Below are 12,943 nucleotides of genomic sequence, written 5' to 3' on the forward strand. Positions count from 1 at the left end.
CGATTCATTTTGCAAATCACAATTCTAATAACATCATGGCTCAATCGGGCACCTATCTATATGATTATTGGTTGTTAATTAACCTAATATTCTTAATCTATGACTTTTCCACTCATCATCCTTTTCCCTGGTGAGTGGAGTCATTTGTTGTGTAGCTAGCTCTTATCCAGTGTGTGGGGCTACCTTTATTGCTAAGAGATCTCACTTTTGTGTTTCCTAGAACCTATTGCGATTGCTTTAATCTTTTATAATTTAAAAAACAGTTGTTGCCTTGTGTTAACAAGTAATTCATCATGTAACCAAAAAAAACAAGTAACTCCTCTGGGTTACAAAATGCCATCAATTTTTAGCAGAACAAACAATCATATTTTTTTTGTGTTAACCCTCCTGATTTAGGGAAAGATGTCCCGATAATTTAGAATTGGTATGTGAGATAAGTATAATCTAACAACAAAATTATGAACAAATAGTCATATTGTTTATTAATATTATAATTTTTCAATAAGGTTTTAATTAATATATGATCTCATGAAAACCATTGAATCATTCTCTTTTTTTAATTATCGGATCATTATCTTGATCATAAATTCAAGGGTTAATGATATTTTACCCTCTGTAATATAGGTCATTTTTTGTTTTCCCCCCTGTAAATTTTTTTTTTTTTGGAATACCTTCCTAATAGGTCATAAAAAAACGACTTTATTCTTTTTTTTTGAAGAATTTTTTCATTTTTTTATGATCTATTAGGGGGGTATTCCAAAAAAAATATATTTTACAGGGGTAAATAAAAAAAAATATTTTACAGGGGAAAACAAAAAATGATCTATATTACAGGGGGTAAAGCACCATTAACCCTAAATTCAATATTGACATTATATTTTTATTATTTTTAATAAGATTGTCACTTAAATTAAGCTTAATTTAAAAGTGATTTAATAAGATTTGATCAATTTGGTCTTTGGAGTATCTAATAGAGTTGTGTCTTTAATGTGCAGAGATTAATTGTCTGTTTGGTTTAGCGTTCTATGGCCTAAACGTGTGTCTCAAAGACCACTAGCCGTGCAAAAGCAGAAGCTGAAAAACATGACATCCACGGTAACTGTGCGGTTTTCTACCGCTATTTTGCTTAAGACAACGCCATACCAAACACTCTATAAAGGGTAATAATATTTTTGTGATGGAATGAATAATAAATATCAATAGTTAACTCTTATTTAGGTTTAATAAATAAGAAGGAGATCATGGACATGGTTCATAGAATATGCATCAACGTCGGTATTTGTTGATATCATGTTATCATACTTTGGATTTGTCCCTGAATGTGACCGTTACTGTGGTAAAAGAGGAAGTATTATGTTCCACTTTGGTCCTAACTCTAGTGAAATTATACTAAACATTTGCAATTGGTATATGAAAAGAATTGCTTTGGTAGGAAATATACGACATCATGTGATTCATGACACTATACATCTATAAATGGAAACTATTAGGGTAGGAAAATTCAACACAAAGGTTTCCGAAGATAGCATTCAGTTGTGGTCCAAAATTTTGGAAGCAAAGTCCATTCAGTTGTGGTCCAAAATTTTGGAATCAATGGAACAGACAAATTTGATGTCATTATTTTGTATTAAGCTTCAATACTTTAGACTTTCCTCGTACCAACCTACTTTATACAGAAATTTTTTCATGCTGCATGTCTCCATTTTTATTTATTGACTGGGCTTGAACTCTATCTGAAATTGAGTATTTTTTGCCATAGGTTTGCGACATTAGTTTAACTTGAATTTAAGAGGATCAAACTCTTAAACACATGAACTCCTCTATTGCATTCTTAGTTTTGGGTTTGAACTCAAACAAAGTAGGGATTTGTGGCTACCTATACTACTTTTGTCTGAGTCGTAGACTGGATTTTCTAGTTTAGTAGGATAGTAAAATTCATATTGCAGAATATATAGTTGGTGACACGAGGTCATATTTTGATTGTCTCCTTCCTCGTTTAAGCTCAACACGGAGATAACTTGTATGAAGATGGGGTGAGTGATACCATAGAGATAGATTGAATACAAATTTCCAACAAAGGAGTTTAACTTTATCATAGAAGGTAAAACAGATCTCCATGGAGAAGCCTATTAGGCTATGTGAAAAAGAGTACACGAGGATGGCCATGCAAAAACATGAAGAAGATGCGGTTGAAATTACCACTGCAGATACCTCTAGGAATTTTATATTGCAGCCGCAATTGCATTTGCAGACTACAATTTAATTGTATTATCTAAGTATTCTGACAAAAAAATTATAGGTATACGAACTTCATCGTTTGTACAAGTTCAGAAGATATCAATCATAAATATGGAAGAAAGTAAATCAGCTAGGAAGGAACTTATGGAATGTGATTGGTTAATTAAAATTGTCATCATAAAAGTCCACAGAATCAATTGCATCAGGTTACAATTGCATCAGAGTTGAGACACCACTAACTAGTTCTAATTCACAACATTGCTTGTCTTAAGATGATTCATCATAGGAGTGGCACCCTTCATAACTTACGAGTATATTGTTAGAAAATATATATTGTGGGTGCTAGTGGTACAATGGTTAGTAGCATTGGACAAGAAGACACACATTGATAAATAGCTCATTGTAGAAGGAGAGAATATAGTATATGGAAGCCCTTAATATATTGTAATTGTATTTAAATGTTTAAATACAATCGCACCCATATAATTCTATTTATAAGTGATTGAAGATGTTTCTAAAACTAGAAGAGTCTAGGCCTTTGTTTTCCGTTTCTACATTAGATTATTATAGATGTTTCTAGGCTACAATTTAATTTAGACATTAATAGAACAATCTAAAACATGTAGCAACTTTAAGCTACTCTAGTTTCTCTGATCAGACATTGTCATTTTTTAACTAGAATATTCTAAAAATATGTATCAATTTCAAAACTCATCCTTGATGCACATTTCAAAAACTCCAAATTAATGTAGTATGTAGTTGCTCAATCATAGATTTTTGATATCATCTTGTCATGCATTGCTTTTTATGGTTGATCAATTTGACAAGTGTTACCTCCACCGTGATAGTAAATTTGTGTCACTTCTTGTCATAATATTTGTTATCGGTCTCCTTTCCAATCTTGTTGAAGACTTCCAATAATGGTCATTCTTGCTCATTAGTTGCTCTAGTAATTTTCCTTGCGAGTCTCCTTGTCACTTTTGTTGAAGAATCTTGTTAGGAACTCACTCTTGCTTACATTTTTCTTCCTAGACTTGTACTCAAGTTAAGCATCAGAGGCTGCATGTCTCCATTTTTATTTATTGACCGGGCTTGTACTCTATTTGAAATTGAGTCTTTTTTGCCATAGGTTTGGGACATTAGTTTAACTTGAATTTAAGAGGATCAAACTCTTAAACACCTGAACTCCTCTATTGCATTCTTAGTTTTGGGTTTGAACTCAAACAAAGTAGGAACCTGTGGCTACCTATATTACTTTTGTCTGAGTCGTAGACTGAATTTTCTAGTTTAGTAGGATAGTAAAATTCATATTGCAGAATATATAGTTGGTGACACGAGGTCATATTTTGCTACGCTAGTGAATAACCGAACATGGCTCTGATAGAACTGTTAGAAAATATATAGTGTGGAAGCAAGTTGTAGAGTGGTATGTGGCATTGGACAAGAAGGCACACATTGGTAATTAATTTATTGTAGGAGGAGAGAATATGATACAGGGAAGCCCTCAATATTATTGTCATTGTATTTAAAAGCTTGAATACAATTGCACCCATATAAGTCTATAGGTGCTTGAAGATGTTTTGTGGATGTTGCTGTAAATTTTTATTCCTAGTTTAATCGTGATGGGTTTCGATGATTATATCTTGTATAATGTACATGCTTTTATGATTGACAAAAACCATTAATTGTAATCCTCAAGAAAAAAAAAACTATTCGTTGACAATTTTTTTTTTGACAAACTATTCGTTGACAATGTTTCCTTCGTTTTCCATCAAAAAATTTCCATCTTATATTTAACTCATTCATGTATGTAAAATTACCATTCCCACTTAAACATTTTTTATGCATTTTTTTCTGCACAACCGTTAACCAAATAAAACATTGTTCTAAAGTAAGTTATAATCTAGAAATGAAACTATATACTGGACAATGATTGAGATTTCTACTTTTCTATCTAGGTTTTTGGTAGAAAGAGAATTTCATTTATTCTTTCACATATTATGTCATGGCATGTTGCTATAATTCATTTTATACAATTATATGCCCCTTATATATGTGACCTGCATTTAAAACGATCATAACAATGACTAGGGATAATCAGCAAAAAGTAACTATTTGTAAAAAAAAAAAAAAAAACAGCAAAAATAGCTAAACAAAATTTAATGAAACAATGAGTGATAGTGTGAATATGACCAGGTGCACACATGAGATCATAAAACTTAAGTGGGTCAAGTAGTCAAGGGATATTACATCTTCCTAAAGATAGATATATTTAAATTTTAAAATGAGGTGATTGCTTGTAAACCATTCGGATCGCTTAACCTATGAAATAAATTGATTGTTGGATACATACCGATTAAAAAAACAACAATAAGGGGGTGTTTTTTTGAGGGTTACAAAATTTATTCCCAGGAATTAACTTACCCAGGAATGTAAAGGGGAAATTTTTATTCCCAGGAAAATACAGAAAAAAGTGTTTGGTTAATTGTGTAATTCCTGGGAACTTCTTTTAAAATAATTCCAAGGAATAGAAAAAATATGTTTGGCTGCAAGGTAGAAAACCTTGGAATAAACATTATAATTACACAAATGCCCTTATTATATAAACCATAAATCTAACGTGTGTACCATGCTCTCCTTCACTTCTAAACCATTATTTTTTAATAAATTGATTATTGTTCATGTGTAGACACAAAAAATGTTCAAAATTTTAAATAGAAAAGTAAGTAAATTAAAATTTGAATTTGAATCAAAATTAAGTGAAGATAAGAAAATACAAATTTGTGGGATCAAGTATAGAGTTGCTTATTGTTAATCACCGTTGAAGTAAAATTGATTGAGGTTGTTTAGAAATTGCTTAAATAGAATCCCGCAAGTGGATGGTTGGATTGAACATCTCATATTAGTCGTCCATCCTAGACCGAACATCGAGGTTTCAAAACAAAAAAATATTGGATCTTCAAGTTCAATGCCAGTGGAACTTATTTATACATAGTAAAATAAAAAAGAGTGGTAAGGAAAAAGAAACTATTGGAAACAACAAAAATGACTCAATTATTATATATGCAATTACTTTTGCAATGACTCAATAAAGATAGTGTTCATCCCTCATCCATCCACTACTATGATGAATAAACATCACAGTATATAGAGAGTGGTGTGCAGCCCAAGTCCATTGTAGGGTCCTTGACCACAACATGCTATCTGTGATGTAACAAATCCTGCATATATAACCAATACTTTTTTTATAAGAAGGTAATATTACCATAAATTTAATAGTTATGCTACCATTATATTGTATATTAAATTACTCTATATCATATGAATATGATTAGTATAGTTACCATATGCTTGAGGATTATTGACGAAGTCAAGGGCCATTTGCCTTGTGTTGGCTCCCATGAATACATTTGAACCAATTTCATTGTTGAGTTCTTGAATTATTTGAATAAGTTGTGGATTGAACAAAGCTGCTGCACGTTGTAGTTATGCTAGCAAAACTTGATACAATGTTCTAGTTCATGTCAATAAAAGAGAAATGACTAACTTGTTTTTTATGACTTTTATTGTTAGGATCTTTATCTTCTTCTCGTGCACAGCTCGATCTTTTGGAGCAATTTACATCTACAAGCTCATCAGTCACTGGTATGCAATCTTTAAATCAGAATCAATGAAAATGTTTAGTAGAGAAAAACAAATTGTTCAATGGTTTTGCAAATCTCCAAAGTGATGCAAAGTGATTCATATCATTGAAAATTTAAGTGATATAAGAAACATGGTATGATAATATATATATACCAGAGAATGAATCCCTGGTTTCAAAACTTTACATTACCTTCACATGAAATTGGCATGTGTTATAGCCCAAAATTAATGCCTATGAAGAGAAATATAGACACGTTGTTCGTATCAAATAGTTAATTTCCTATTTCTTCCATACCCTGATCTCTATGTTCATGTGTCACTACTGATATGATATCGCACAGACTGATATGGGAGCATTTCTGGTTTCTAGGTTATGAAAGTGATGGCAGCTCTCAGCGACTTAGAATTCGGGAACAGCTTGAACAGTTGGTTGGAGAAAGGGATGATGATTTTAGCCTTCCCATAGGTAAAAACTTTAAAGAAAGTGAGTGCAACGTTCTTAACAACTTCACAAAGGAGAAATATCAAGAGACAGAGTTATCTAAATGAAGTGTCTCAAAGGAATGATTCAACTTTTTTTGCAACTATAGGAGCATTTGGGCTTCTTCCAGCTCGTAACAGGAAATCAGTTAGACTGAAAAAGCAGATAACAGAAAAAGCAGCTACTAGAAATCCAATATACTTAAGATATTGAGGAAGGACAATATGCATCTAACAGAAAAAGCAGTTACCAGAAAAAATATCAGAGATTACCAAGGATATTGAGGAAGGACAATATGCATCTTAGGATCTCACTCTAAGTCACTAACGAGCAACCGGCCACGATTAGAAAAAGCAAAATCAAACATCTTCTAAAAGTCTGGCGACAATTAGACAAGGATTTTGAGATACAACCAAAATAGCACACAATGAACTTATCCTCAAATGGCTTGCTGCACTTGAATTACTCCTAGGCGAAACGAAAACAAACAAGACAAGCCCTCCACCTCAATTTAGAAACCACCAAAATATCGACCACAAATCTGAGCTACATAATATCAAAAATCTAGCGAATTCTATCAGCAGAAGCTGCTAATAATTGCCACTGTCCAGAAGGAAAAAATACTAGAAATAACATGGCATCAATTAGATAGTGTGAACCAAGACACCTGCACACTGCAAAATCATCGAAACTCTGACATTTAAGCTGTAATAAAAAAAACACTCTGCAGCAAACAAACATCAGAATAACACAAGACGTCAACAGACACTAGCACATCAGAAAACTCTCTGCAGCAAAAAAACATCAACAAAAACCACAACACAACAATGTTAAAGACAAAAAGTGAGAACAAAAATCATAAACAAGAAATTAAAGACAATGTCTTTAAATAAATTAAAGAAATTACGCTTTCTTATAAATAAATTCAAAGGATAATTAAGGTCATTACACAACTACTAAAGACCATAATACGAATACAACTAAATAATAAAAGGAATTAAAGACAGTGGCTACTGAGTTTTTTTTACCAAATTCAAAAAGCGTAGAACATTCTAAATTCTACCTAGAACCATTGTTACTCAAAACAATGTCCACAAACCGCTTCCTCAATCCAGGAGTATCCATTGTGAAAAAATAGTCGCAAAGATTATTGTCTTTGGTGATAAGCATACCAGCCATTACCACTTCTGCATCAGACAATCCTTCAATTTCTTTTAAAATAGAGACAATTTGGTTCCTCCTATCAGCTGTGTGTTTTTCGTGCACAAAACAAGAAGTAAAGACTTGTTTCATATTCTCAACACCATTAGCATAAATCTCACCCAATTTGTTCAATGAATTTGACATGCTATCAGAAGCATCATCATTATACTTCACCCTTTTTCCCCCACGCTTTCCGGTCCTATGATTAGTAGAATCACGTGGAGGTTGGTTTGTTAGATTTGATCCCGGAGCAGTAGTGTTAGCTGCGGGTGTTTCTGGCACCTGCGACTCAAAATTCTCATCATCATAATTCAAATTAATTCTTGATCCGCCCTCTTGTGTTGATTGAACATTTTCCTTCTCCATCTCAATGGTCATATCAATGATATCTTCTGTTACACTACCATCTGCTTTATCTTTTCCAAATACAGTATCCAAGCTATCATAGTGTGGAAATGGTTTTTTATACAAGCCAACTGCGGTAGGGTGAGACTGCGTTAAAGGAAAAAGTGTTTAGAAATATAAATTTAATGCAATAAAAATTATCATGAATTTATCAATTGTGGAATAGTATATCTTATATTACCTTGCACCATTGACGATAAATCTCCTTCTCTACTATAATCATCTTTTCAGCATCATTCCACCCAAAACCACTTGCACCTGGACCCAACATATCTTTGATTGCAGAATATTGTCTTTTAAGCAGTTTCACTCTTGATTCAATATGCGGGGTAGCTTTTAGTGTGCAACCTGGGAACTTGCTGTGAATATATTTCTCCAACGCTTTAGTATACCCAGGTTTAAATGAGTTTGCATCAGCCTTCCAACCCTCGTCCACTATTTTCAACAAACCTTCCACTAATACTCCATCTTCTTCAGGAGTCCATTGTCGCTTTGTGATTCTAACATTTTGATTTTCAGCCGACCCGTCCATCTATTCAACAACTTAACAAGTGCGTGCATGTCAAAATATATAAGAAGAAACAATAAATAAAACAATATTACAATTACATATTTTACAAATAAAAGATCATAAAAAGAAACAGATTTGATTAATAAAACTTTTAAATCAAAGTCAACAGTACACTGAAAATAAAAATTGCAATCAAATTGAAATGTCAAATAAAAAACATGAAAATTTTCAATGATTTTCACCTCTCCACCTATTAAATATATCTAATGAAAAACTATCTCTCCATTGACTCCATGTCGTACTTGGCTCCACAATAGTTATCATGTCACCGGACATGACTTCATTAGAGAACTCATCATCTCCTAAATTCAATTCCAAAGGATCCAATGTCATTTCTTTGCGAATATGATTATGTAAAAGACAACAAGCTGCTATTATTCTTCCTTGAGTTTTTACAGGATAAAATGACTTCTCTCTCAATATAGCCCAACGTCCTTTCAAAAGTCCAAAACATCTTTCTATTACATTCCTAGCTGAAGAATGTTTCATATTGAAAAATTCTTTAGGGGTAGATGGTTGTAATCCATTCCTCCACTCACTAAGGTGATACCTTTGACCTCTATAAGGAGTAAGAAATCCTTCTCCATTCATGTATCCAGCATCACATAAATAATAATACCCTATCATAAATAAAACAATAGTTAAAATCTATAAACTATGCAAGACATGTTTTATTTTAATATTAATCTATGCTATTGTACCTTGAGGAACCTTTAAACCATTTGGTCGAGAAATAGCATCTCTAAGGACTCTAGAGTCAGCAGCTGATCCCTCCCAACCAGGCAAAACATATATGAATTGTAAATCTGGCGAGCATATACCTAACATATTTGTAGCTATCTCACCCTTCCTTGTCCTATATCTACTTTTGTCAGCTTCAGGCACATTGACCTTGATGTAGGTGCCATCAAGAGCTCCTAAACAATTTTTAAAGTATTTCCATCGTTCGTCTGTGTTGCCCTCCAAAATTGGTTTAGGTTGTTTTAACAATTCTTTATGACACTTCAAAACTGCCAATAATACATTACTGAAATGCCTACTAATTGTTTCACCAGACCTAACAAATTGTCTTCTAATCATTCTATTCTTAACATGGTGTGCCAATATATGTAAAAACATAGCCACCAACTCCTCCACACACATGTGTCGAGTAGGAAGCAAACCACCAATAACTTGCAACATGTCACATAGTTTGTGGAAAGCAGCTCTATCCATCCTTGTATTTTCAAGGCAAGCCAAATCACTCATGTAAATAATTCTACGAAAATGGACTTCTCTAACTAAACTTCTTTCATAAAAATTCCATGACCTTTTTCGCTTTTTCAAACGCTTACTTAACTCAAGGTAGCATAACACAATTGTCATCAACATAAAGTAATTCAACATCTCCATATATATCATAAACATTGCTATAATTTTTTTCTTCCTGTCACGCATTTCCATCAAATGTGTCATGATAAAAAGAAAAATTGCTGCAGGTCATAATACTTTATTAGAAAACAACTCATTTTCCATTAAATGTGTCATGATATAAGATGATTCAAACATAAAGATATAAAAAACAACTCATTTTCCATAAACAAGAACAAGACAGTTCTAAGATTAGATAAGGTAGAAGGTTTTGTAACTATTTAACATGTCAAATTAACATAGTATGATATAGTAAATGCTTATCTTCTATTTCAATTTGTTATTTTAAATGGAAAAAAATTGCAGGGTTGCAGGAAAGATCTATAAATCCTACTCATAGGCCAAAGATATTTTGTTTAACAGTACTCGTTACTTACTCACATAAACCATATAACCAGGGAAAAATAACTCATGAATGTCTTCAGAAAATAAAAGAGGGGCTAAAAAAACACACAAGACTATAAAAGCATGCCTCTATAGTATCCACAGTTTCATACATAGTTACAATTTCATACACAATTACACACACCAAACATTAAAATATAAAAACCATAGAACAATAACCTAGTAGATTGATGCATTTGAAGACAATTCCAAGAAATAAAAAAAAAAAAACAGGATTGTTTGTCATGTATTATGCTTTTGGATTTAGCTTTAGCCAAAAAACCTAATCATCATTGCACTTAATGTTGAATTATTATTACAAAACTACAAATATAGGAAAATCACAAACACAATAACCATGATAATAATGACACCCACATTTCTTCCACAGGATCAAAATCATCAACAAGGTCAAACAAACCATTTTCGCTAAAAATTATTCAGGCATCTAAGCAATAAGCAGAAAAAGCAATAAGCAATGGAAGAATTGAGAAAAAGCAATAAGCTCAATCAGCAGAAAAAATTAGAGAAATTAGAGAAAAAGCAATAAGCAACAACAACAGAAAAAAAGAAGAGAAATTTTACCAATCACCAAATCTATGTTGAGTAATGGAAGAATTGAGATAAAATTAGATGGTACCTTGAAGAGAAGAGTGAAATCAAAAACTCAATCAGCAAGCAGTTGATGAACACACAAAGATCATGGGTTATCTTTTATATAGAAAAACATGGGTGAAAATGTTTAGCGGGAATCAGAGAAAGAATAGCGGGAATGACAAGGGCAAAAATGGTTTTTTATTGAAGATCATGGGTTTCAATTCCTGGGAATGAAACTTTCCCAAGCTATTTCATGGGAATAGAATGGATGGAAAAAGGGTTGAACGTGGGGGGAAAATGGGGGAGAACGTGGGTTTACTACTTTCCTGGAAAAAATGTATTCCTGAGCATTTTTGTGTGGTTCCCATCTACCAAATAAAGAAATATTCAATTCCAGCCTTAGATTCCTAGGAATACATTTTCATTCCATGAAACAAACACACCCTAAGGTTTTAGCCTATAATAAATTATGTGCGATTGAAAGTTACGGTCTGATGAATTTGAAAGACTTTTGAGCAACGCAATACCCAAGTCTATAAAGCAACCATTATAAAATGATCACCAGAAGAATCCAAAATATGGTAACAGTGGTTGGAGGATCCAGGGGCGGCCCAGACAATGATATGATGATGGAATATTGCTCTTTAGACTTTAAAGATTGTTATCAGACACTTGGAAATGACCTTCAATCCTTACAAGAGCAGTTATCTTCCATTTACTATATCATTTTTCATTTGACGTGAACGACAATTAACTGCTGTTGGAAGTATTTTGGTCATTTTCAGATATGTGATAACAAATCTTTTAGTGTAAATAACAATCTTCATACTGATGAGACAACTTGCCTAAAACCTTAGAAAAGCCCAATAAATATATGAACAACTAACTTTTTTCAAAAAAAAAAAACACAAATTTTTTTGGGTGAAATTTAATATTATTAATTAGAATGAGTAGTTGTACGAATGCAATACAATTTTTTCTTCTAGTAAACAAAACCATCAAATGTGTTTGGTTTACAAAACAGTAAGTACTTGACAGAACAGTACAAGATATAACAGCACAACACAAGGCATAACATCAAAGGACAAATATTTTATGGCAATGAGTAATTTTTTGTTTTATACGATTTTTGGGGGACAAAATGTTATTTTGATATTTTAGACGTACGTGGGACAAAAAGTTGTGTTGTGGTTTGGTGAGGGACAAAAATATGAGTTTTTGACTTGTCCCTTGCCTCCAGTTTATCGTGTACCTGAACAAATCAAACATCAAACAACTAGAGTTGTTATGTCTTGTCCTTCATTTTTTAGCAAATTATTTACCTAATTAGTTAACTTTATGATCAATTTAAAATGAAGATTAAGATAATCTAATAACCAAATTTGCATGACAATTAACCTGAAAGATATTTTGATTAATTATAATTATCATTTTATTCAATGAAGACCCTTAATTATAATGCTATAATTGAAATTATTTTTAAAAAAATTTCATTATATATTGAATGGTGGGATCCATGTATAAATTATGAAGTCCTTTGTGATAAAAAGTTCAAGGAAATGTAATAATAGCTCAAAGACAGCCTTGCAATGTCGGTGTTGATGTCTAAAGGCTAATCATCAATGAAAAGAAAGGAGATAATGTTTTGGTTTCAATTCATGAATATTCTTAAGGTATGTAAATGTAGCAAATTTTCTACATGTTTTGGGACAGACCTTAAAAAGATGTTTAAATTTGTAATAGAATCAGCTGTCGGATGGACTATGCAACCAAAACTTCAAACTTCTTTTGATTTGATCGCTGGTTGGTTCATGAATAATAATGGGTGGAAAATAAATATTTGATTGAGACACTATGAGAAACGCCTAACACATAGACCTAACTAATTATTAAGGATAAAATACTTTTGTCACATGAAAAAGATTAATAGTATCCAAAATCGTTTTCTTAAAAGCGGAATTTTAAGTGGGAACTAGAAACCTAATCAAATGATTTTAATTTATCGGTTT

General features: G+C 32.3%; 2 protein-coding genes and 1 pseudogene across 2 annotated transcripts; 1 reads left to right on the forward strand and 2 right to left on the reverse strand.

The window, feature by feature from the left end:
* The first annotated feature begins 5,801 nt into the window (after positions 1-5,801).
* LOC11428472 (uncharacterized) lies at positions 5,802-6,577 on the forward strand (annotated as a pseudogene).
* Positions 6,578-7,278: 701 nt separating this feature from the next.
* Positions 7,279-8,538, reverse strand: LOC112421899 (uncharacterized). Its single transcript, XM_024784002.2, has 2 exons — positions 8,154-8,538; positions 7,279-8,059 (listed from the first exon to the last, which is right to left on the reverse strand). Exons 1-2 carry the CDS (start codon positions 8,502-8,504, stop codon positions 7,424-7,426), a joined length of 987 nt encoding a protein of 328 aa, XP_024639770.1. The 5' UTR covers positions 8,505-8,538; the 3' UTR covers positions 7,279-7,423.
* A 62-nt stretch (positions 8,539-8,600) lies between these two features.
* Positions 8,601-9,994, reverse strand: LOC112421898 (protein ANTAGONIST OF LIKE HETEROCHROMATIN PROTEIN 1-like). The gene is made up of 2 exons (XM_024784001.2): positions 9,245-9,994; positions 8,601-9,163 (listed from the first exon to the last, which is right to left on the reverse strand). Exons 1-2 carry the CDS (start codon positions 9,984-9,986, stop codon positions 8,712-8,714), a joined length of 1,194 nt encoding a protein of 397 aa, XP_024639769.1. The 5' UTR covers positions 9,987-9,994; the 3' UTR covers positions 8,601-8,711.
* Positions 9,995-12,943: the final 2,949 nt, after the last annotated feature.

The sequence above is a fragment of the Medicago truncatula genome, chromosome 5 (assembly GCF_003473485.1).
Source record: "Medicago truncatula cultivar Jemalong A17 chromosome 5, MtrunA17r5.0-ANR, whole genome shotgun sequence".
NCBI lineage: Eukaryota > Viridiplantae > Streptophyta > Magnoliopsida > Fabales > Fabaceae > Medicago > Medicago truncatula.